Below are 25,833 nucleotides of genomic sequence, written 5' to 3' on the forward strand. Positions count from 1 at the left end.
AGGGGAGCGGGGGGGAGAAAGGGGAGTGGGGGGGGAGAAAGGGGAGCGGGGGGAGGGGGGGGGAGAAAGGGGAGCAGGGGGGGGGAGAAAGGGGAGCGGGGGGGAGGAGAAAGGGGGAGCGGGGGGGGGGGGGGGGAAAGGGGAGCGGGGGGGGAGAAAGGGGAGCGGGGGGGGAGAAAGGGGAGCGGGGGGGAGAAAGGGGAGCGGGGAGGAGAAAGGGGGGGGAGAAAGGGGAGCGGGGGGGGAGAAAGGGGGGGGGAAAGGGGGGGGAGAAAAGGGGGGTGGAAAGGGGAGCGGGGGGAGAAAGGGGAGCGGGGGGGGAGAAAGGGGAGCGGGGGGGGGGGGAGAAAGGGGAGCGGGGGGGGGGGGAGAAAGGGGAGCGGGGGGGGAGGAGAAAGGGGAGCGGGGGGGGAGAAAGGGGAGCGGGGGGGGGAGAAAGGGGAGCAGGGGGGGGGAGAAAGGGGGGGGGGAGAAAGGGGAGCGGGGGGAAGAGAAAGGGGAGCGGGGGGGGGGGAGAAAGGGGAGCGGGGGGGGGAGAAAGGGGAGCGGGGGGGGAGAAAGGGGAGCGGGGGGGGGGAGAAAGGGGAGCGGGGGGGAGGAGAAAGGGGAGCGGGGGGGAGAAAGGGGAGCGGGGGGAGAAAGGGGAGTGGGGGGGGAGAAAGGGGAGCGGGGGGAGGGGGGGGAGAAAGGGGAGCAGGGGGGGGGGAGAAAGGGGAGCGGGGGGGAGGAGAAAGGGGAGCGGGGGGGGGGGGGGGAAAGGGGAGCGGGGGGGAGAAAGGGGAGCGGGGGGGGGAGAAAGGGGAGCGGGGGGGGAGAACGGGGAGCGGGGAGGAGAAAGGGGGGGGAGAAAGGGAGCGGAGCGGGGGGGAGAAAGGGGGGGGAAAGGGGGGGGAGAAAGGGGGGTGGAAAGGGGAGCGGGGGGGAGAAAGGGGAGCGGGGGGGAGAAAGGGGAGCGGGGGGGGAGGAAAGGGGAGCGGGGGGGGGAGAAAGGGGAGCGGGGGGGGAGAAAGGGGAGCGGGGAGAAAGGGGAGCGGGGGGGGAGAAAGGGGAGCGGGGGGGGGGGAGAAAGGGGAGCGGGGGGGGGAGAAAGGGGAGCGGGGGGGGAGAAAGGGGAGCAGGGGGGGGAGAAAGGGGAGCAGGGGGGGAGAAAGGGGAGCGGGGGGGGGGGGGAGAAAGGGGAGCGGGGGGGGGGGGAGAAAGGGGAGCGGGGGGGGGAGGAGAAAGGGGGAGCGGGGGGGGAGAAAGGGGAGCGGGGGGGGGAGAAAGGGGAGCAGGGGGGGGAGAAAGGGGGGGGGGGGAGAAAGGGGAGCGGGGGGGAAGAGAAAGGGGGAGCGGGGGGGGAGAAAGGGGAGCGGGGGGGGGGAGAAAGGGGAGCGGGGGGGGGAGAAAGGGGAGCGGGGGGGGGAGAAAGGGGAGCGGGGGGAGGAGAAAGGGGGAGCAGGGTGGGAGAAAGGGGAGCGGGGGGGAGAAAGGGGAGCGGGGGGGGGAGAAAGGGGAGCGGGGGGAGGGGGTGGGAGAAAGGGGAGCGGGGGGGGGGAGAAAGGGGAGCGGGGGGGAGGAGAAAGGGGAGCGGGGGGGGGGGGGAAAAGGGGAGCGGGGGGGGAGAAAGGGGAGCGGGGGGGGAGAAAGGGGAGCGGGGGGGGGAGAAAGGGGGAGCGGGGGGGGGAGAAAGGGGAGCGGGGGGGAGAAAGGGGGGGGAGAAAGGGGAGCGGGGGGGGGAGAAAGGGGAGCGGGGGGGGGAGAAAGGGGGGAGAAAGGGGGGGGAAAGGGGGGTGGAAAGGGGAGCGGGGGGGAGAAAAGGGGAGCGGGGGGGGAGAAAGGGGAGCGGGGGGGGAGAAAGGGGAGCGGGGGGGGAGAAAGGGGAGCGGGGAGAAAGGGGAGCGGGGGGGGTGGGAGAAAGGGGGAGCGGGGGGGGAGAAAGGGGAGCGGGGGGGAGAAAGGGGAGCGGGGGGGCAGAAAGGGGAGCGGGGGGGGGAGAAAGGGGAGCGGGGGGGGGAGAAAGGGGAGCGGGGGGGGGGAGAAAGGGGAGCGGGGGGGGGAGAAAGGGGAGCGGGGGGGGGGGAGAGCCGGCGTTGCCCGTGAGTTACATTTAGCGCTAGGAAAAGGGGGGGAAGAGGGGGGGGAGAGAGGGGGAAAGGAGGGGAGGGGGACGGGGGAAAAGGAGGGGGAGGGGGATGGGGGAAAAGGAGGGGGGGACAGTGGACAGGAGGGGGGGGGACAGTGGACAGGAGGGGGGGGACAGTGGCCGGGGGGAGGGGGGGGGGACAGTGGGCGGGTGGGGGGGGGGGGACAGTGGAAAGGACAGGAGGGGATGGGAGGGGGGGAGAGTGGACAGGAGGGGGGGGGCAGTGGACAGGAGGGGGGGGGCAGTGGACAGGAGGGGGGGCAGTGGACAGGAGGGGGGGTTGGTTTGCTTTAAATTGACGGGTCCCTCCTCTCCACTCCCCCTGTATCTTTCTCCGCTCCTGACCCCCCCCACCCACCCCCCCCCCATGTGTAGCTCCGGTCCCCACTCTACAGTGTCTGAGACAGAGTGTAACACACACACACACACGCACACACACGCACACAGACACACGCACACACACACACGCACACAAACACACACAGTGTCACACACACACACACACAGTGTCACACACACACACACACACACACACACACACACACACACACACACACACACACACACACACACACACACACACACACACACACACACACACACACACACACACACACACACACACACACACACACACACACACCTCTCCTTCTGGCCGCCGCCATGTTAGTTAGTCCGCGAGGGAGGAATGGGTCCTTCCTTCCGCCGCCATCTTAGGTGCCGCGTGGCAGCGGTATGCTGCCCTGGCCAATGCCTGTCCCCGCGCCAGGGAGGTGAGCGGGAGGGGAGGGGAGCGGGAGGGGAGCGGGAGGGGAGCGGGAGGTTAGGGGAGGTGAGCGGAAGGTGAGCGGGAGGGGAGGGGAGGTGAGCGGGAGGTGAGTGGAGGCAGCGGCAGGCTGCCCTGCCCACTGCCTTGTCCCCGCGCCGATGAGGGTGTTGAGCGGGAGGGAGGTGAGTGGACAGGGAGGTGAGTGGAGCGGGAGGGAGTTGAGCGGGAGGGAGGTGAGTGGAGGTGGAGGGAGGTGAGTGGAGAGGGAGGTGAGTGGAGCGGGAGGTGAGTGGAGAGGGAGTTGAGCGGGGAGGGAGGTGGAGTGAGGTGAGTGTGATGGGGGGGAGAGGACAGAGAGAGGTGTGTGTGTGTTTGTGTCCCCGTCCGTGTGTCCCTGTGTGTCCTTTGGCCCGTCACTCCGCCTCAGGCCAATGAGAGGTGTGCGGGGGGCGGGCGGGCCAAGGGACCAATGAGATTGCCGCTAGGGACGCAGACATACAGTGCTTTCAGAAATATATAGTAGATAACATTTATCAGTTTACTATTAGCACAGTCAGATTAGTTTAAGAAAACCAATTGCACCTGTAAATAGTTTAGTGAATGGTGTTTGTTGGCTGGCTAAGTGGGATTGCACCGTCACAGTTTGGGATTGGGGGGTTTAGCACACGGCATGGGCTCTCCTGGTGACTTGTTTCCCTTCCCGGTCCGGCTGTGTGACCCCCGGCAGGTTTGCGATGCTGAGCCTAGAGTTTGATTACATGTGTCAGTACGATTACCTGGAGATCCGTGACGGGGATAACGTGGATGCCAAGATCATCAAGCGCTTCTGCGGCAACGAGCGCCCGCTGTCCGTACGCAGCACGGGAAACTCTCTGCACCTGCTCTTCAACTCGGATGGGTCCAAGAACTTCGATGGGTTTTACGTCACCTTTGAAGAAGTCACAGGTACCTCTGGCCCCAAATGTATCCAAACAGATCGTCTCGTTCCTGGCTCCGTTAGCATTCCTGTGGCCTGTGGTCTGTGGTCTCTGGTCTGTGGTCTGTGGTCTCTGGCCTGTGGTCTGTGGTCTGTGGTCTGTGGTCCTGCTCTTACAGATCAGAACACAAAGACTACAAATCCCAGAATACTGAGGGGTGAGATTTGACAACCCGAACCAGGCCAAGCCATGAGAATGTGGCATTTTGTGTGTCAGCATATCTTTGTGTATGTGTGTGCATATCTTTGTGTATGTTTGTATGTTTGTGTATTTGTGTGCATATCTTTGTGTATGTGTATGTTTGTATCTTTTGTGAATGTGTGTGTGTATCTTTGTGAATGTGTGCGTATCTTTGTGTGTGTGCGTATCTTTGTGTGTGTGTGTGTGTGTGTATCTTTGTGTGTGTGTGACTGTAAATTCCCGTGTGTTTTCCCAGCAAAGGGTTGTCATTTGTACACTGTCACTATGTTTATCACACAATCGGCTGCATCTCTCCATTCATTAGCTGAGCACACGGACTCCTCTGGGCGAAGCTCTCGTGCCGATGCAAGTCGCGGGTAGTTACAGGGATCTCAGCTCTCTTCGTTAATGTAACTTTAGAAAATTAACACTATTTTTGTAATGATTAAGTGCTTTCTAATAAATAAAATAACCATGAATATATTTTTTCAACCCAATTTACATCTGTATCTAAATATGCAATGAGTCCCCCCGTTGCCAGACTCCTGCAAAGGATTTCCAGGATGATCAGTAGCCCCGAATCTCTGTGCCACCAGATCTCTCTGCCCCTGGATCTTTGTGCTGCCAGATCTCTGTGCTGCCAGATCTCTGTGCCTCCAGATCTCTGTGCCTCCAGATCTCTGTGCCGCCAGATCTCTGTGCCCCCAGATCTCTGTGCCACCGGATCTCTCTGCCCCTGGATCTTTGTGCCGCAGGATCTCTGTGCCGCAGGATCTTTGTGCTGCCGGATCTCTGTGCCGCCGGATCTCTGTGCCGCCGAATCTCTGTGCCGCCGGATCTCTGTGCTGCCGGATCTCTGTGCCGCCAGATCTCTGTGCCGCCGGATCTCTGTGCCGCCGGATCTCTGTGAAGCCGGATCTCTGTGCCGCCGGATCTCTGTGCCGCCGGATCTCTGTGCAGCCGGATCTCTGTGCCGCCGGATCTCTGTGCTGCCACAATCCCCTCTCATTGCTGTGTGCCTGGGTTGTCTTTCAGCGTGTTCTTCCTCGCCCTGCTTTCACGACGGGACGTGCGTTGTGCAGATCACGGGATCCTATAAGTGCGCCTGCCTGGCTGGGTACACGGGGAGACACTGCGAAAGTGGTGAGTGACATGTACAGTGCAAACGCAGCACCTTCCTCTGACATGACGCCTTAGTGAGCCCCTACCCAGGGACAGCCCCCGGCACTCCTGGAGTTACAGCTCCAAGCCCACGACGAGTGCAGGTTCCCATGGAGACAATGTATTGGAATGGGAGACTCTGCAATAATTCACTTACACTACGCCTTCTTAATTAGAGCACGCTATAAATATACTTCATGTGTGTATCCCAACTCAGGGGTCCAGTCCCGGGGCAGGCTGACCTTCCGGCCAGCCTCCAAATAAGCCATCGATAGAGAGGAGCGTGGTCAGGGAACCTGCAGTGCACCACGCGTGGAATAATTCCCGGTACAGTGCTACTTCCCTTATCACGGGTCCATTCCCGACCATGGGGGTATCTCTGGGATCCTGTTCAAAGCTCAGTTTGTACTTTCCAACCAAGTGCTGGGAATGTCTCTGTGCTCAGAGAATACACGCCGCCCCTCACAGCTCGGGCTGCGCGCTACCCGGGTTACTCTCAGCCCATTAAGGATTTAGTGAGGCAGCAGTGTGCAGTGATCTATACCAGGGGGGCTCAACACCAGTCCCCCCCCCCTCTCCTACAGGTCAGGTTTTCAGGATATCCCTGCTTCAGCACAGGTGGCTCAATTAGTCCCTGCTTCAGCACAGGTGGCTCAATCAGAGGCTCAGTCTTGAACTGAGCCTCTGATTGAGCCACCTGGGATGAAGCTGGGATGTCCTGAAAACCTGACCTGTTTGGGAGGGGGGCGGGGGGGCTTGAGGAGGGGAGTTGGGCCCCCCCAATCGATGGCAGTGTCACAGTAAATACAGTATATATAAGAGAAGCACAGTGGGGGACAGAGAAGATGCATCACAGGATTATTTGTTCTACTGAGAAGGTACTGAACTAGCTGGAAAAGGCAGAGAGACCGACGATGGATGTTGCCCGGGAGATGTATGTCCAGCTATATTTAATTTATATACAGAAACTCTGTACACAGCACTTTACAGAATTGGCATAGAGAGATTGCAAGATAGGGAAGGGTTATACAGTTCTGGAGAGAGGCTCAGATCCACAGTCAGTTACTGACTGGACGAGGCGCGAGCCTTAAAGTATATAGACCGTTAGCGCTAATGAGATTCAAAAGAGGTGTTCCCCCTAACCACGCATGTTCACAGAGGTCTGTTCTAGTTACCGCAGGGATTTCATTTGGCGTTACTTAGGTCATGCCTCCAGACCCGGGAATGTGGGGGAGAGATATGCAAATGATCCAAATTAGAATATTTCCCAGGTGTCCCGGGAGACCAGGACAATGTGCAGCAGGGATCAGAACACGAGACAGAACTGCAGAGTGGAACAAAAGTGAATTTATTGGAAAAGGTCCCCACAAACTTTCAGTACATTAAACACACACACAAACTCACCCAACTGGGGTAACTGGGGTAACAACCTAAAGTCCTAGGTGCGAGGAGCTCCGTCCGGAAGCTTACCCCGACACGCGTTCCCAACTTGCGCCGCTGTCCTCTGTAGTATGGGCAGCGCTGTCTTGCTCTCCGCTGCCTAGCAGTTTTAAATTCCCCACAGTTACGTCACTCCAAACAGCTCCGGCTAACGCTGCGCACACAGACCGCAGCAACACCGGATGCTCCAGACCCCTGCCCTGGGTCTCCTCAGTTACCTTCTGCTGACTCCCTGTCAGCTCTTCCTTTACAGGGGCTCTCCCAGTCCCCTGTCAGCCCACGGCCTTCCCCAAGAATATACAGTCCAGATTGACTCTCTGTGGCAGGGGAGAAGGCGTATTTGTACCCCTGTCCCAATCGGGGAGATGCCAGCCAGTCTGGGCAGGAACAATATTCCTGGTCTCTGCACACGGCCCCAGACTCGGTTGATGAGATTACTGGGGTTGAAGGTGGGCGAGGACAATGCTGATACAATCCCCTTCCACACACAAACCATACAGATGGACCCCCAGGGCTTACAGCTTTCTTACAGAGCGAGTCCACTCAGCAGGTGGTCGGCCTCTCCCTGGTTCCTCACCAATGGGCCTCATCCCATCAGTGTCCAGGCCCACAATACCAAACTCTAATGTGATTACAGCTCGATTTGCAAGAGAGAGTTAACCCCTGCAGGTCCACACTCTTGAACCGAGCTGTCACTGTTTTACATCCTTTAAGAGGAACGGTACTGTATAGGAATGGTACTGTATAGGAATGGTACAATAAACTGTACATACAGAAATAACCACATCATATCATTGACAGGTAGGGGTACTGGCAGGCTTTATTTAAAAGCAGCCACATATACCCCTACCGTCACACCAGTTACCCCAGGTGTGTTCTGTTTTGTTCACAGGTATTTATCCATGTGTTGTGTAAAGGAGTGTTTGTTGCGGTATATGTCACTTGGTACTTTACAAAAATAGGACCCCATTCACTTCCCCCCCCTCCCCCCCCCCCCCCCTCTGTGGGCAGCTGGTACAAGGAACAGATTAAACCTGAGTGGCTTCTCATGGAACTCATTAGGGGGGGGGGGGTGTTTTATTATTGATTGTCTCAGAGCAGGAGCTGAACATTTCAGGGGCATTTTATTGATTAATTGTGAAATCCAGATGTTTCACATCCCTCTTCTTTCCCCACTCGTAATTACGTTTTTGATGTGTGCATTTGTTAGGGGAGTTGGGGATTTCCTGCTCCCACAGATCACTGCTCCTTATTCTCTCCCTGTGTCTGTATCTTGATATAAAATATATATTTCCTGGGTGCACATCATGCGCTTTGGTACTTCCTGGGAACTTTAATAGAACTTTACTTAAGATATTGGAACACGCACAGAGAAGTCCAAAATCACATACAACCTGTCCCCAGCCCCATGTAGGAAGAAACTCGCCAGGTGCATTTTCAGCCCCACTTTGCAGATCGCAGCATTTTTATATATGTATATCTTATATTTTTAGCACCAACCATGTGCCAGTGGGTTCCGTCGCAATGACGTCACGTGACGTTGTCATGACTACGCAGCATCACATGACGCCGTGATGCGGAAAGAGAAGGGCCCCTCGCTCTCCCACGGCAATCAGTCTCATTGCTGTGTGGGGGGGGGGGGGAGGAGTGTGGGGCCTCTGGAAGTGTGATAGCAATTCTTGGGGGGTGCAGAAGCCCCCTTGCTCCCCCCCCCCCCCCGGTTGCGCTACTGCACAATGCTCTCCAAAAAGAGGCAAATGAATACAGAAAACGATAATACAACAACTGCGACAAACATAAAATCAAACAATAGGAGAGGAAATCCCTGCCCCGCAGAGCTTACAATCTAAGTGCCACCTGTGCGCCCTTTATCTTGTGTCCCCCAGTGAAACGTGCCCCCTGTGCCCAGCTTCCTGCTGATTATTGTGACATGTTAGTTGTAGAGGAGACGAGCTGCGCGGACCCTGGCGGCCCCCTGAACGGCTACAGAAAACTATCGGAGCAGGTCAGCCTGAGGCCCGGCCAGCACGGGAAGATCGGCTCCACCGTCTCCTTCTTCTGTAACAACTCGTACGTCCTGAGCGGGAACCAGGAGAGGACGTGCCTGGAGGACGGGCAGTGGTCTGGCAAACAGCCGATCTGCATTAAAGGTATGTGACGGGGCTTTGTAATGCTGCGTGGCCGGCCACGCGTGCAGGCCACGCGTGCAGGCCACGGAGACTAAACCAGAGGGAGATCTTCCCAGGCAGGATTTATTAACAGCCTGGGCGCTGTGGCACGGGAACCTCCAATGACTTCAATAGTGTCACTCGTGTCAGCCATTAATTACACCCAGGAAGAAAGTCATTTGAGATCTGTGATTGGATAAAGACACCCTGGGCTGATTTGGTTTTGCAGGGAGCAATTACCTTCTTGCAGTGATTAAAAGGGCTGTTTCCTCCCCCACCCCCACCCCACATTTGTTTTACGTGTATAGGTTAAGGGGGTCTCTCCGGAGCGGACCCGTGTTAATTTGAGGTCCTGGAACCCCCTGCTTCTTGATGTACTTCCCAACAAAGATTTCTCTTCTTGGGGGTTTAAATCTCACTCATGGGAGCCAAAAGGAAGTGGCAACAGGTGATGTCGTGGCTTCCTATTGGTCCGCATGATGCTGGGAGATTTAGGCCTCCATTTTGTTTCCCCTGGAGGGGATAGTACCGGCAGCACTCCCCACTAAGTATCTCTGGAATAAGGGGTCCCTGGAGCTGAAATGAACGCAGCTCAGTTGCGGAGAGAGACCCCCGGCTTCCAATACATGCAAAGCAGCAATCACGCTAATTATTACCCTCCCTATGATATAGGATGGGTTACCCTCTGGTGCCTTCACTGGTTTGTATCTCAGGGGGCTGGTGGTCCCTAGAGCCGGCTCCTATTTCCGGGATGCTTAACAATTAAGGTACCAGTGTTACTTCCTGTCTGTCCAGGGGATTTAACTGGTCATCCAATAGGAAGCCGCAACATCATCTGTAACTTCCTAGTGCTCCGTGTGAGCTGCCAGATTTGGCGGCCATGTTTTATCCCCGGAGGGAGCTTTAAACCCGGTAACTTTACCAGTTAAATAGCACCGTTCTGTTCTGAAGGGCACCCCGATTCCCATGCTGCTTTAAAATACAGTGGCTAGACGTGGCCCCCCGCTGGCCACTGTTTCTCCCTGTGTTTGAGCATTAACCCGTCAGCCGGAGAGATTTGCGTCACGTACAAAATGCGATGCAGAAGGTACGTCCATTTGGCACAGCGGCTAACGGTTGGCATGTCACTTACGTGCTGGGTGGGGATTTATACCGTCAGTGGGAAGCATAACTATTGCGTTCTCTCTACCCCCTTTGTATCTAAAGCCCTCTCCCACCTTAAACCTTTCTCACTGCCCCGCACCTCTGGAAATCCCTTCCCCTCAATACCCGACTAGCACCCTCTCTATCCACCTTTAAGAGCCACCTTAAAACACACCTCTTTAACGAAGCATATGAGTGGCTCCGTGGCTAATACTATACACCTCATACATAAAGCTTGGCCCCCTGCAGACGCACTTACCTGAACGCCCTCCTACTGCCTCTGTACATTATTCCTACCAACCTATTAGATTGTGAGCTCTTCGGAGCAGGGACTCCTTTTCCTAAATGGTTCCTTTATGTCTGAGGCGCTTATTCCCATTATGTGTTATTTGTAATATTTGTTATTTATATGATTGTCACGTGTATTACTGCTGTGAAGCGCTGTGTACATGAATGGCGCTATATAAATAAAGACATACATACATATATAACTCCTTTTATTGTTCTCACGCTCCTTGCTATTGCATCTGAAACTGGGGCTGAGATAGGAGCGGGTATTCGGGGAGACATATGTCATTTAAAACACAGTATTGCAGCCTTGGAGGGGTTAACCCGTTTCGGTGCCTGCCGAGACCCTCTGTGATCGCGGTGTCCCTTTATGCGGATTACACATGTCCAGCCAGGCAGATTGGAAGTGGATATCTTCACTGTAATTACAATTTCAAGGTAATTCCAGTGAATAATCAGAAAAATACCTCCTAAGGGCTTTATCTGCTCACGAAACGCAGCAAGAATCCGGAACGCCCGTCTGTTTCCTCACACACGTTCACAAGAGCAGATACATAGTTACCGTACACGGAACCCGCCAACCCGCTAACGCTACTCCTGATCCGGTTCCGCTCACAAACCACAAAGGATTCCTTTCAAATACACACATTTAGTTCTTTCAATTGACGATCTGTTACAGATATATATATACAGTGTTCGACAAACCTATACATTTGCTCGCCCCGGGCGAGGGGATTTAACCCCCGGGCGAGTAAATATTGGCCCAAGCAGCACACGTTTGGTACTAGGTGGCGAGTAGATTTTTTTTGTGTGGCGAGTAGATTTTTTGGTGATTTGTCAACCACTGTGTATATATATATATATATATATATATATATATATATATATATATATATATATTTTTTTTTTAACCACACATGATAGAAGTTATTGTGGGTAAAAAAAGGGACATCAACTTCTCAATGTATTTGTCGGTCCTAGAAAGATCCCGCCCACTTTGAAGTAACCATTTTACATAGTTGTATCTTGGTGAAAATGAATATGTTTCTCTTTTCTCCGGGAGCACTGATTTCGAGCATATCAGCTCCTTATGTTTTGCTGTTTAAGGAATGATGGTTTTATAATTACTTTGCAAACAAGAGACAGAGCAAAGAGAACAAACTGCCTTTGGCTGTGGGGACTGGCAACCAGATTTATTACCAAACACATTAGCTAAATATAGTAACACCCCCACCCCCCTCCCCCAACCCCAAAGCCCCAAAACTGGTCCATGTAACCTGTTACACAAAGCACTGTCCTTGCCCCCCTTTTGCCTGCCCCTTCTATAGCAGCGCCCTCTGGCGTGGTAAGAGGTGTTATACAGCCCGCATGCATTGCCTCTTTAAACTTGAACTTTGTGTTGTTATCATGGGTAACTGTATCTCCTTTTTACTGATCACTGAGAGAGTAACGGGCTGTCCCCGTGTTTCAGCGTGCAGGGAACCGAAGATTACAGACCTGGTGAGACAAAGGGTCCTCCCTTCACAGGCTCAGTCCAGGTGAGAATGTCCGCATCAATCTCTCGCAGTCTCTCTCAAATTCTCACCATGTCTCACCATGTCTCACCATGTCTCACCATGTCTCACCATGTCTCACCATGTCTCACCATGTCTCACCATGTCTCACCATGTCTCACCATGTCTCGTAATCTCTCGCAATTTCTCAAACTCTCGCAATCTCTCGCAATCTCTCGCAATCTCTCGCAATCTCTCGTAATCTCTCACAATCTCTCGCAATCTCTCGCAATCTCTCGCAATCTCTCGCAATCTCTCACAATCTCTCGCAATCTCTCACAATCTCTCGCAATCTCTCGCAATCTCTCGCAATCTCTCGCAATCTCTCGCAATCTCTCAATCTCTCACAATCTCTCGCAATCTCTCTCAATCTCTCGCAATCTCTCGCAATCTCTCAAACTCTCACAATCTCTCGCAATCTCTTGCAATCTCTCTCAATCTTTCACAATCTCTCACAATCTCTCGCAATCTCTCGCAATCTCTTGCAATCTCTCACAATCTCTCACAATCTCTTGCAATCTCTCTCAATCTCTCACAATGGGGCCTATGCTGTAAACGGCGCTAATGTCCTTTCGGCAGGGCTTGGAACTCGCCATGGTTTTGCAGAGTTGCTCTCGCGGTATGCAGGAAGGGCCGAATACCTGTGAGAGCAGCGGGAGCAAACATGGCGAGGTGCCGGTGTCGAGATGCCCTGCCGATAAGGGTTCCCCTGGCGAGATCCGCCTCTCTCAGCGGAAATCTCAGCGTATAAAAAATATTAATAGTTTAGATGTGCGGGGGGTCTCCGGAGCTGAACCGCGTTGGTTTCAGGTTCGGGGACCCCCTGCTTCCCGAGATACAAGTCCTTTTATGGGGTGCTGGTATCTCCTATGCTTTGGATTCCCGCGTCACGTGATCGGGACATTTCCTTGCATAGGAGATACTGGCACCCCATAATGGGGCCTGTAACTCAGGAAGCAGGGTGTCCCTGAGCCAGAAATCAATGTGGTTTAGCTCAGGAGACCCCCTGCTCCCGCACACTATTATTAAAAATATATTAAAGCAGCTTTATTACCATAACGGCTATCCGCTACGGTAATGAAGGGGTTAAGTCTACCCGTAACCCCCGCCCCCTCCCGCAAGGCCTAAACCCCCACCAAAGGCCAAATACCCCCTTCACCCACCCCCGCTACCCACAATAACCCTGGCACGGGTAGTAGCTGGGAAGTTTGGGCTGTGGATAAGAATGTTAAAGGCTGTGAGGTGGGTCCAGGACAGGGGAGGAGAGACAAAGTGCGATCTTCAAAGGAACAGAATAAGGGCGAGCAAGGAGATGTGACAGAAAAGGGTAACAAGAGCAGGGAAGGACGTCTCCTACCCCACCATGTCTATCACCAGCTCTGGGTGTCTGGGAGAAGGAGCGGCTCAGTGAGTAAAGACACTGACTGGCACTGAGTGTGAAGCAGGGGAACCTGGGAGAAGCAGCGGCTCAGTGAGTAAAGACACTGACTGGCACTGAGAGTGAAGCAGGGGAACCTGGGAGAAGGAGTGGCTCAGTGAGTAAAGACACTGACTGGCACTGAGAGTGAAGCAGGGGAACCTGGGAGAAGGAGTGGCTCAGTGAGTAAAGACACTGACTGACACTGAGTGTGAAGCAGGGGAACCTGGGAGAAGCAGCGGCTCAGGGAGTAAAGACACTGACTGGCACTGAGTGTGAAGCAGGGGAACCTGGGAGAAGCAGCGGCTCAGTGAGTAAAGACACTGACTGGCACTGAGAGTGAAGCAGGGGAACCTGGGAGAAGCAGCGGCTCAGTGAGTAAAAACACTGACTGGCACTGAGAGTGAAGCAGGGGAACCTGGGAGAAGGAGCGGCTCAGTGAGTAAGACACTGACTGGCACTGAGTGTGAAGCAGGGGAACCTGGGAGAAGCAGCGGCTCAGTGAGTAAAGACACTGACTGGCACTGAGTGTGAAGCAGGGGAACCTGGGAGAAGCAGCGGCTCAGTGAGTAAAGACACTGACTGGCACTGAGAGTGAAGCAGGGGAACCTGGGAGAAGGAGTGGCTCAGTGAGTAAAGACACTGACTGGCACTGAGAGTGAAGCAGGGGAACCTGGGAGAAGGAGTGGCTCAGTGAGTAAAGACACTGACTGACACTGAGTGTGAAGCAGGGGAACCTGGGAGAAGCAGCGGCTCAGGGAGTAAAGACACTGACTGGCACTGAGTGTGAAGCAGGGGAACCTGGGAGAAGCAGCGGCTCAGTGAGTAAAGACACTGACTGGCACTGAGAGTGAAGCAGGGGAACCTGGGAGAAGCAGCGGCTCAGTGAGTAAAGACACTGACTGGCACTGAGTGTGAAGCAGGGGAACCTGGGAGAAGGAGCGGCTCAGTGAGTAAAGACACTGACTGGCACTGAGCGTGAAGCAGGGGAACCTGGGAGAAGGAGCGGCTCAGTGAGTAAAGACACTGACTGGCACTGAGAGTGAAGCAGGGGAACCTGGGATAAGGAGCGGCTCAGTGAGTAAAGACGCTGACTGGCACTGAGCGTGAAGCAGGGGAACCTGGGAGAAGCAGCGGCTCAGTGAGTAAAGACACTGACTGGCACTGAGAGTGAAGCAGGGGAACCTGGGAGAAGGAGTGGCTCAGTGAGTAAAGACACTGACTGGCACTGAGTGTGAAGCAGGGGAACCTGGGAGAAGCAGCGGCTCAGGGAGTAAAGACACTGACTGGCATTGAGCGTGAAGCAGGGGAACCTGGGAGAAGGAGCGGCTCAGTGAGTAAAGACACTGACTGGCACTGAGCGTGAAGCAGGGGAACCTGGGAGACGGAGCGGCTCAGTGAGTAAAGACACTGACTGGCACTGAGTGTGAGGCAGGGGAACCTGGGAGAAGGAGCGGCTCAGTGAGTAAAGACACTGACTGGCACTGAGTGTGAAGCAGGAGAACCTGGGAGAAGCAGCGGCTCAGTGAGTAAAGACACTGACTGGCACTGAGTGTGAAGCAGGGGAGCCTGGGAGAAATAGCGGCTCAGTGAGTAAAGACACTGACTGGCACTGAGCGTGAAGCAGGGGAACCTGGGAGAAGGAGCGGCTCAGTGAGTAAAGACACTGACTGGCACTGAGAGTGAGGCAGGGGAACCTGGGAGAAGGAGCGGCTCAGTGAGTAAAGACACTGACTGGCACTGAGAGTGAAGCAGGGGAGCCTGGGAGAAGGAGCGGCTCAGTGAGTAAAGACACTGACTGGCACTGAGTGTGAGGCAGGGGAACCTGGGAGAAGGAGCGGCTCAGTGAGTAAAGACACTGACTGACACTGAGTGTGAAGCAGCGGAACCTAGGAGAATGAGTGGTTCAGTGAGTAAAGACACTGACTGGCACTGAGCGTGAAGCAGGGGAACCTGGGAGAAGCAGCGGCTCAGTGAGTAAAGACACTGACTGACACTGAGTGTGAAGCAGGGGAACCTGGGAGAAGGAGCGGCTCAGTGAGTAAAGACACTGACTGGCACTGAGTTTGGGGAACCTGGTTCAATTCCCAGTGTCGGCTCCTTGTGACCTTGTCACTTTATCTCCCTGTGCCCCAGGCACCAAACACATAGATTGTAAGCTCCACGGGGCAGGGACCTGTGTCTGCAAAATGTCTCTGTAAAACGCTACGTAAAACTAGCAGCGCTATACAAGAGCATGCTGCTATTATTGTTATTAATGACTGAAGGAGAGGCCTCCAAGGTCCTAGGATAGGACAGGTAATCAGTTGACGCATTGTCAGCAGGAGTTAGCCATGTCTCAGTGATGGGCAGAAGTTTGAAGGAGTTGGGAAGAAAAGGGAAGTGGTTAGTTTGTTGCACATACAGTGTGTATTCCACCATGAGAAGGAAAAAGGGAGGCAGGGGAGACAGGGAATGTGGGTAAGATTGGAGGGGTGGGCAGTTAGAGGTACAGTGGAAGTTCTGGGACCGACACAATGACGGGATAGGGTGGGTATGTGCCTTGGTCCAGGCACACCGCAGGCGTAGAAGCAAAGATTGAAGAGGTAAGTAGGTGAGGAGGCGTGGTGGGTGGGTAGGCACGGTATATGAGGAGGTGCAATTCGTGACTGCAAAATGCGTCACACTGCAATATGGAGAGGGCTGTAGAAAAGTTAGATATTATAACATCGGGGTGGGGAGAGAACGGGATAAAGTAAAGGAAGAGATACAGAGAATGGGGAAGAGAGAAGTGTGTAAATGTGAGAGTCAAAAGCGGCTGTACTATACGCAGAGCAATGCATTGCAGCCTTCTCCAGCACTGAAGGGGTTAAGGACGAATGTAACTTTGAAAATAACCCCGAAAGCTGAATTATAATGTTACTGATGTACGTGCTGTTATAAAGGCTTGTTACAGATCACAGAGCTGCTTATAAAACGAAACATACGGGACAATTTAACCGCTTTCCCCTGCTTTACATTTGCTTTGTTTCCCCGTTCCCTGACAGTTACTAATTACTGTTACTGCTTCTGTAACCAGCATTGTATGCCCACACTGTGTGCTGCGAGGCTGTGCCATGCCCCCACTGCACTGTTACATTGTAGTCATGCAGAGGACATGTGACTGCCCACTGCCCTCTGCTCCCGTCCCCTGACCACGTTCTGTGTGTTTGCGCAGGGAAACCCCACTGCACCAGTTATACTCCGCCTCGTCCACCAAGGACAAGCATGAAATCTACCCAACCAAGAGGTCAGCCCTGCCTCCCGGCGACCTGCCGCAGGGGTACCAGCACCTGCACACACAGCTACAGTACAGCTGCATATCTCCCTTCTACCGGCGCACGGGGAGCAGCCGGAGGACCTGCCTGAAGAGTGGGAAGTGGAGTGGACGTGCTCCGTCCTGTGTCCCTGGTAAGAGCCTTTCTCTGACTCTGGGGGGAGACCTGGTGGTCCCACGGGCGTGTAGCTGAGTGCTCCATTAATGCAGATATGGGAGAAATACAGGGGGTCTCTGCATCGTCCTCTACCTTGATAAATAAGGGGAGATGCGCAGCATGGTGATGGTACCACGGTCTCTTTTTAATTGAAACGTTCATTGTTTTAAAGAAAGTGGCATCTACTTTATTAAAAGCCAAAAAAGGGAAGAGAACAAATGATTTGTAGGGAAGCAGCTGTGCAGCCAACACAAACAGCGGGCAGCATATAGTGAGTGGCAGTCACCCCCTGGGAGGAGTAAAATGTCTTACATCTTGATGAATACATTCTGGATGATTTATTACTGAGGGTAGCAGAAACGGACAACGTTTCAGCTCCTATATGGACCTTTCATCAGACGAAGGAGGTGGAGCTCGGTTACATTTTACTCCTCCCTCACACTGTCCTCTCAGATTCTTACTGTCACTAAAACATGTCATTTTGTCCCTCTGTAGTATTGTAAAGATACGCTTGCTCCTCTGTTGGCCCCTACAGTTACAACTCTTATGCTCCCAATCTCTCCCAGCTTGACTACTATAACCTTCTACTTACTGTTTGACCTTCCTGCCTCTCACCATTCTCATCTACAATGTACCCTAAATGCTGCTGCCAGAATCACTTCTCTACTAAAAGTGTCTTTACTTCTTTGCTGTGTTGCTACCCTCTCCCATTAAATCCTTTATTACTAATATAATTTCCCTTCTATCCATTTTAGGGTTTGCACTCCAATACCGGCTTCACTCTTGCTTTCTGCTCAAGGATGTCTTCTCTCTACCCCCTTTGTATCTAAAGCCCTCTCCCACCTAAAACCTTTCTCACTGACTGCCCCGCACCTCTGGAATGCCCTTCCCCTTAATATCCTCCCAAAAAGAACTCTTTCATTTAGCATTTCAGTACCTGCAAAGTACTCACCCCTTGCATATGCATTTACCAAGCCCACTTGCATACACACTTTACCAGAACGCCCTCCTACAGTCTCTACGTTTTTCCTACATGCCACTTAGAGTGAAAGCTCTTCGGGGCAGCGACTCCTTTTCCTAATGTATACATTTATGTTTGAAGCACTTCTTCCCATTACGTCTCTTATTAAAGTGTTGCATTTATTATTGCTTTGGAAGGCTATGTACATCGATGGCGCTATACCAATAAACCAATAAAGATATACATACATACACATACATACATACACATACATACATACACATACATACATATACATACAAACACATACATACACATACACACATACATACATTCGTGCATACATGTCCTGATTTCCTGTGAGCAGTCTCTGCACATATGTGAGGTCTAAGTTATACTTATTCTCATGCCATATTTATTTTCTTTTTGCACCGGTGCTTGTATGCTTCTGTGTGTCGGGGGGGGGCTCCCATTTTGTGATATTTTCTCTGTTTGGCAGTTTGCGGGAAAATGGAGAACTTCACAGCCCAGCGATTGGGGGAGTCGCGGTGGTCCTGGCAGGCGGCCCTGTACCGCAGGTCCAACGGGGTGAAGGACGCGAGCCTTCGGAAGGGCGCCTGGGTGCTGGTGTGCAGTGGGGCCCTGCTGAACGAGCGCACGGTGGTGACGGCTGCGCACTGCGTGACGGATCTGGGGAAGAGCTCGGTCATCAAGGCGGCGGAGCTGAAAGTGGTGCTGGGAAAATTCTACCGGGACGACACGCGGGAGGAGAAGAGCCAGCAGCATCTCCGTGTCAGTAACCATGGCAACTGAGATTAGGGCTGCACATAGCAGGGTAGCATTGAATTATCACGCCCCTGTGATGTTGTCTTTATTCACCGCTCTGTGTAAGGAAGAACCACAGAAATATCCCTGGTCGGAAGATTGCGGTTTGGTACCACAAGGACAGGGACCCTTCCCAAAAGGCACATAGGGACCTCTGTATCCAGGCAAAAGTGCAGCCGTGCGGCAAAGCAAAAATCTCATAGGATGCAATAGGATATTTGACTTTGATACATGGTCTTTACCCCCGATTGGTACCACTTTTGCCTTGATGCCCCGCCCCCCCCCCATAATGGGGCAGATCTCCCTTTTTACAGGGTCGTGTCCTAATCTCAGAGCCAGTTTTACCCGTTATACATCCAGAAAAATATTAAACGATAAGCCCAGCTTTTATTTTTCTGGAACTGGTTCCGGAGGAAACTGGAGCATCCCGATTAAAACATGCAGTTTGTTTCAGTCCCAAGTAAGAGCTACAGTTACCGAATGTCTCATTATCTGACCCTTAAACCAGGTGATCCCAAGATCAATTTACCTCCCTCCTTGGAATAATCCTAAATTATAGTTTAACATGCAGAGAGAGCGTGTTTCCTTTGCTCTGAAAGATCTTAGCTCCATCCCAATGGCTGGAATTCCCCCTGATTATGAGGCTTCGGTGCATAATGAACAGGGAGCATATTCCTGTACAAAGAGTGATCTGCGGGCTCTCCTGGAAAGTAAGGAGGCTGTGACATTCAATGTGAGCATTTATTTATGCTGCTTCAAGACAAACCTCAGATAGCACTATGGCAATTGCATTGAATTATACAGAGCTGATTGCTCTGAGAAAAGAATTCAACGTTTCAGTGATCAGAGCTGAGTTATATAGTATACTACATATATATATATATATATATATATATATATATATATATACTAGCTGATATACCCGGCGTTGCCCGGGATTGAATGGTCCCGCTCCCCCTCTCTGTCCACTCACCCCCTATCTCTGCTCCCCATTGCCCTCTCTCTGTGGGTGGGTGAGTTAGTGACTGGGTGAGTTAGTGACTGGGTGGGTGAGTTAGTCAGTTAGTGAGTGGGTGGGTGAGTTTGTGAGTGGGCGGGTGAGTTAGTAAGCGGGCGAGTGAGTGGGTGAGTTAGTGAGGGCAGGTAAGTGAGTTAGTGAGCGGGGTCTCTCACATATATATATGTATGTATGTATGTATGTATGTATGTATGTATGTATGTATGTACAGTATATCATAAAAGTCACAGGATGGCCTTCTTTAAGAATCCCTGAAAATGTGACTTCATTGTCCAAGTAAATGGTCAGGTTTATTAGGACTGACTGAGTGGGACCTGCACTTTTTAATGTGTCACATGTTCCTCCCACCCGCAGATTTCTGCAGTCATCGTGCATCCAAACTATGACCCCGTCCTGCTGGATTCTGACATTGCTGTCATCAAGCTTCTGGACAAGGCCCGAGTGAGTGACCACGTGCAGCCTGTGTGCCTCGCCTCTGCCACGGAGCTGGGCTCAGCCACGCTGGACACCAGGATTGTCATCACCGGCTGGAAGATACTCACTGACCCCAAAGAGCCGGGCTACAAGAATGAGACAATTCGTGCGGGGCTCGGGCAGCCCGTGGACTCTCTGCTGTGTGAGCAGCAGTACGAGGAGAACGGCGTCTCCGTCAGCGTTACCGAGAACATGTTCTGCGCTGGGCAGGCACCGGGGACTACTCCGCACATCTGCCCCTCAGAGACAGGCGGCATCGCGACTGTGCTGCTGCCAGGGACAACTGCCCCAGAGGGCAACTGGCATCTCATGGGACTGGTCAGCTGGGGCTATGACAAGTCCTGCAGCCGGGAGCTGTACACAGGGTACACTAAAGTGGCTCATTTCAAAGACTGGCTGGAGAAAAATATGAAATAGCCGCTTGGCAGAACAGGGCTATCGTCCAGTTGTACGGGGGCTTATTATAGCGCTAATGAGAAGATGGCCAGATAACACTGTGAGGAGTGACCCGTGTGACAATAACTCATATACATAACTATATATAGGATTCCTGGCTCACAAAACTCTCTTATTCAGTTCTCTGGACACAGACATTATGTAATAGGAACTTTCATGTTGGGCCAGTAAATGGCATCACTAAGTGCAATATACCCAGGCAAGGTGGCATAGAGGACTGTGCCACTCACTCAGCTGGGGGGCTTCCTATAACACCCATATGTTCCTTGGATAGGGATGGGATATATTTAAATGTTTTAGAAGACCTGTTACAATGTTACTGTAAAGGTGTCCCTATAAAGGCAAAGCTCCACGCCAGGGTTTCTCAACCAGGGTGCCACGACCCTCTGACCAGGGTGCCACGACCCTCTGACCAGGGTGCCACGACCCCCTGGGGAAATACTGTGCTGGCTGCCCAACTGCCACATCCAGTGCTGTTTAGAGACTGAGGCTGTGATCTCTCTCTCCCCCACACAGAGAGCCTGGGATCCGCCTCTCCTCTCTCTCCCCCACACAGAGAGCCTGGGATCCGCCTGTACCTGCTCTTCTCTCTCTCCCCCACACAGAGAGCCTGGGATCCACCTGTACCTGCTCTCCTCTCTCTCCCCCACACAGAGAGCCTGGGATCCACCTGTACCTGCTCTCCTCTCTCTCCCCCACACAGAGAGCCTGGAATCCACCTCTCCTCGCACTGCTCTCCCAGCCCGTCACAGAGAGAGATCCTGGGATCCTCCAGTTCTCACTCTCCTCTCCCAGCCCGTCACAGAGAGAGATCCTGGGATCCTCCAGTTCTCACTCTCCTCTCCCAGTCCGTCACAGAGAGAGATCCTGGGATCCTCCAGTTCTCACTCTCCTCTCCCAGTCCGTCACAGAGAGAGATCCTGGGATCCTCCAGTTCTCACTCTCCTCTCCCAGCCCGTCACAGAGAGAGATCCTGGGATCCTCCAGTTCTCACTCTCCTCTCCCAGCCCGACACAGAGAGAGATCCTGGGATCCTCCAGTTCTCACTCACCTCTCCCAGCCCGTCACAGAGAGAGATCCTGGGATCCTCCAGTTCTCACTCTCCTCTCCCAGCCCGACACAGAGAGAGATCCTGGGATCCTCCAGTTCTCACTCACCTCTCCCAGCCCATCAGAGAGAGGTCCTGGGATCCTCCAGTTCTCACTCTCCTCTCCCAGCCCGACACAGAGAAGAGGAAAGGCAGATCTCAGCCTCCCCGCCGTGAATGTGGAGTAGGTGATGAGAGTGCTATGTGACAAGGGGTAGACTGAATGTAGAGTGTTGAGATTAAGGGTGAGTGTAAGAAGTGGGTGAGTGTGGTGGGTTTGTGCGTGTGATGAGCAGGGGTGCTCACAAGTTTTAACAAATCCCCCAGGGGTGGCCGTGTTTCTAAAAGGTTGAGAACCGCTTACGGGGTAAGTGTGCAGTCCAGCGGTTCTCAACCTTTTAGAAACACAGGCACCCCTGGGGGATTTGTTAAAACTCGTGAGCACCCCTGCTCATCACACGCACAAACCCACCACACTCACCCACTTCTTACACTCACCCTTAATCTCAACACCCTGCATTCTCTCTGATGCTAATAGCAGTGCTGCAGGTAACTCGTGTTACAAGCACAAGCAATATACAGTATGTATAATCTGCGCAACAATACGCCGCAAGAAACCACAGTATAACGTGATATGAGGGCGAGCAGGGCTGCCGGTCTCATATAAAACAATATGGACGATGTGTATGGTGAGGACCTGGGCGTTACATAATGCACTGAATATTGTAGGGCAGAATAAGGCTTTGTCCCCGCTGAGTGCGCTCAGCGGTTACGCTGGAGGGGAAGCTGAGTGCGCTCAGCGGTTACGCTGGAGGGGAAGCTGAGTGCGCAAGAAAGTTGAAAAAATTTGTTTACCTGAGCGCCGGTGAGCGTGTGTGCAAGTCACCTCGCCAAGCACCGCCCGCTCAGCGAGCTCAGCGCTAGCGGGACGCAGCCTAAGAAAGAATTCTGTAAGGGGGGGAGGGGGAGGGTCTCAACTTCAGTCCCCAAGACACCCCCACCCCCAACATGTCAGGTTTTAAGGATATCCTTGCTTCAGCACAGGTGGCTCAATCAGTCCCTGCTTCAGCACAGGTGGCTCAATCAGTCCCTGCTTCAGCACAGGTGGCTAAATCAGTGGCTCAGTCTTCAACTGAGCCACTGATTGAACCACCTGTGCTGAAGCAGGGATATCCTTAAAACCTGACCTGTTGGGTGGTCTTGAGGATTGGAGTTGAGCCCCCTGGTGTAAGGGATTGAATGCAGCACTTCACAATGTATAATAAATAAAAGCTATTTTAATCTTCGGACATGTTCAAACAGTGAATGTGTATGCTTGGGATCGGAAGAATTGAGCAGACTTTGCTGTTAACACATATGCAAATAATAATAATGCAGTGCAAGTCTCTGTGGCAGCCAAGGAGTTAATAATGTGTGTCATTTCATGGGACGCCTTGGGGCTCAAACCTTGCGAGGGCCTAACGAGTCCTCCGAAGAACTGAATCGTGCATCTTAATGACCGTCTGCGTGTGCTGCTCTGCAGGAAAAAATGAATGCATGTTTCTCATATGAGAGCAGAGACAAAGCCAAGTGCTGAAGTATAAAGCAGCGCTGAGTATGACTGCACGCGCAAAGATTTCTTTCTATTATAGCTCGCAGCACATTATTGGTCCAGCTACTGCCAATTATTCTGGCCACTGACCCACACTGCCAGGCCTTTAACCTCTCCTGTCAGAGCATTCAGCAATGATTGCAAAGTTATGTGTTGTGGGGACCAGGGACAGAAAAGGGGTTAGAATTGGACCAAATAAAGGCCTGTGTGTGTGTGTGTGTGTATATATATATATGCCTCGCACCATCTTGACAAAGGTCCCATTCGTTGACCGAAACGTTGGTTTTGTGTTTATTTTTTCAATACACTTTGTTCAATTCTGGAGTGCTGCCTGCTGATTTCGTTTCCAAACGGTATCGTATTGCATATATATATATATATATATATATATATATGTATATATGCAATATATATATATATATATATATATATATATATATATTTATATAAGCTCAGTGAAGCAATGTAACAAAGGGGTTAATCTTGGCGGTAACATTTCCAGGTCTGGGTAGAAGCTGCAGCAGCATATAGCTCAAGGCAGTGTTTTTCAACCAGGGTTCCTAGGAACCCTTGGGTTCCCCGGGCATCCCTAAAGGGTTCCCCGGGCATCCCTAAAGGGTTCCCCGGGCGTCCCTAAAGGGTTCCCCAGGCATCCCTAAAGGGTTCCCCGGCCTCCCTAAAGGGTTCCCCGGCCTCCCTAAAGGGTTCCCCGGGCCTCCCTAAAGGGTTCCCCGGGCCTCCCTAAAGGGTTCCCCAGGCATCCCTAAAGGGTTCCCCGGGCCTCCCTAAAGGGTTCCCCAGGCATCCCTAAAGGGTTCCCCGGGCCTCCCTAAAGGGTTCCCCGGGCCTCCCTAAAGGGTTCCCCGGCCTCCCTAAAGGGTTCCCCGGGCCTCCCTAAAGGGTTCCCCGGGACTCCCTAAAGGGTTCCCTGCATTGTATGGTTATTTGAACATTGTATCAAATACAGAAGAATGTACAATGCCTGTGATCACAGAGTTGCTATTAGAGAGGGTCGGGGTTCTTTAAGCACAAAAAGGTTGGAAATCACTGGCTCAAGGTGTCAAAACAAATAATAAATATGTTGGCATCAAACTACAACCCAGTTTTCAACCAACATTATTGTCTCAATATATACATAACATTATTGTATATACATAACATTATAATAACACAATATCATCCATGCTCAGGCCAAGACCTGCAGTGGTAACTGGAGTCTCCAGTAGATGTCAGCAGAGGCTGAGTGTTAGGATGGTTAGATTTAAATCTCCCCTGTAAGATCCTGGTGATTATATACTGTACCATGACATCACATGTTAACACTGTAAATATTACTGTAGTATATTAAACTTCTTAACAGGATCAGTGGGACATTCTGTATTCTTATCTCCCTGATTAGTGCATTGTTTTTCTTCTATCTCCAGTAGATCCTAATCCCCGGGATCCTATTGATAGCACATTCTCTGGTCCCTGCTTCAGAATATATCAGATCATACCGTCCCCAGAGGTTTCTGGCATTCCCTGTGTACCTTCTGGCCCGTGTAGTTTTACACATATCAGTGTACATAACAGCTTGTGATACATTAAAATATTATTAATAGTTCTGTTGTCCCTAATTGTCACACATTCCTAGATCTAAGTGTGGTCTGTAATGTGTTTCTCCAATGGATTCACTCAATTCATGAATACACATTGCCACAACATGCATGTATACACATTGCCATAACATGCATGAATACACATTGCCACAACATGCATGTATACACATTGCCATAACATGCATGTATACACATTGCCATAACATGCATGTATACACATTGCCATAAAATGCATGAATACACATTGCCACAACATGCATGTATACACATTGCCATAACATGCATGAATACACATTGCCACAACATGCATGTATACACATTGCCACAACATGCATGTATACACATTGCCACAACTTGCATGTATACACATTGCCATAACATGCATGTATACACATTGCCATAACATGCATGTATACACATTGCCATAACATGCATGTATACACATTGCCATAACATGCATGTAGGTTCCGCAGGCCCAGGCCTCGTTGGTTAATATGTGCCTTGTTTAGACTTTCTGTTTTACATTTAATGATACCTGTGCTATTTAATTCCCCTCTCCATGTATCCTGACATGATTCATCTGATAAACTATTCACACACATTTCTCCAAGAGCTTCCTGGTATCTTGTGTGCCCCCCCCCCCCTGTGTCCTCTTGCCCTTTCAGTGATCCTGTGTGCCCCCTGTACCCCTCTGTGTGCCCCATGCATTCCCCCTGTGTCCCCTTGCCCTTTCAGTGATCCTGTGTGCCCCCTGTACCCCTCTGTGTGCCCCATGCATTCCCCCTGTGTCCCCTTGCCCTTTCAGTGATCCTGTGTGCCCCCTGTACCCCTCTGTGTGCCCCATGCATTCCCCCTGTGTCCCCTTGCCCTTTGTGTTCCTGTGTGCCCCCTGCACCCCTCTTGTGTGCCTCTGTGCATAATGCACCAATGAGACACCCCCCCACACCCCTAATTCTGCTCTCTATATGCTCATAGTTCAACCTTTCTATAAATATATATATCTCACGTGGCTCAAACACCAAGTTTCCTTCAGCAGACCCCAGAGCTCAGGTCTGTGATTGGTTTTGATCTCATGACATTATTTTATTCGATGTAATTGTATTCTATCCTTTGTATTAATTTATATCAGCGCCATACATCTTTGGGCGGA

At 52.3% G+C, this 25,833-nt stretch overlaps 1 protein-coding gene across 3 annotated transcripts in view; it reads left to right on the forward strand.

The window, feature by feature from the left end:
• PAMR1 (peptidase domain containing associated with muscle regeneration 1) overlaps positions 1 to 21,769 on the forward strand; it is a 38,554-nt gene extending 16,785 nt beyond the window's left edge. For all 3 annotated transcript variants that reach the window (XM_075567563.1, XM_075567564.1, XM_075567565.1), the window contains exons 5-11: positions 3,622 to 3,839; positions 5,087 to 5,194; positions 8,590 to 8,802; positions 11,723 to 11,789; positions 16,418 to 16,650; positions 18,134 to 18,426; positions 19,832 to 21,769. In XM_075567563.1, the coding sequence (XP_075423678.1) occupies positions 3,622 to 3,839; positions 5,087 to 5,194; positions 8,590 to 8,802; positions 11,723 to 11,789; positions 16,418 to 16,650; positions 18,134 to 18,426; positions 19,832 to 20,368 (1,669 nt within the window). In that variant the 3' untranslated portion in view covers positions 20,369 to 21,769. The remainder of the gene's footprint in view (positions 1 to 3,621; positions 3,840 to 5,086; positions 5,195 to 8,589; positions 8,803 to 11,722; positions 11,790 to 16,417; positions 16,651 to 18,133; positions 18,427 to 19,831) is intronic.
• Positions 21,770 to 25,833: the final 4,064 nt, after the last annotated feature.

The sequence above is a fragment of the Ascaphus truei genome, chromosome 12 (assembly GCF_040206685.1).
Source record: "Ascaphus truei isolate aAscTru1 chromosome 12, aAscTru1.hap1, whole genome shotgun sequence".
NCBI classification, from domain to species: Eukaryota; Metazoa; Chordata; class Amphibia; order Anura; family Ascaphidae; genus Ascaphus; species Ascaphus truei.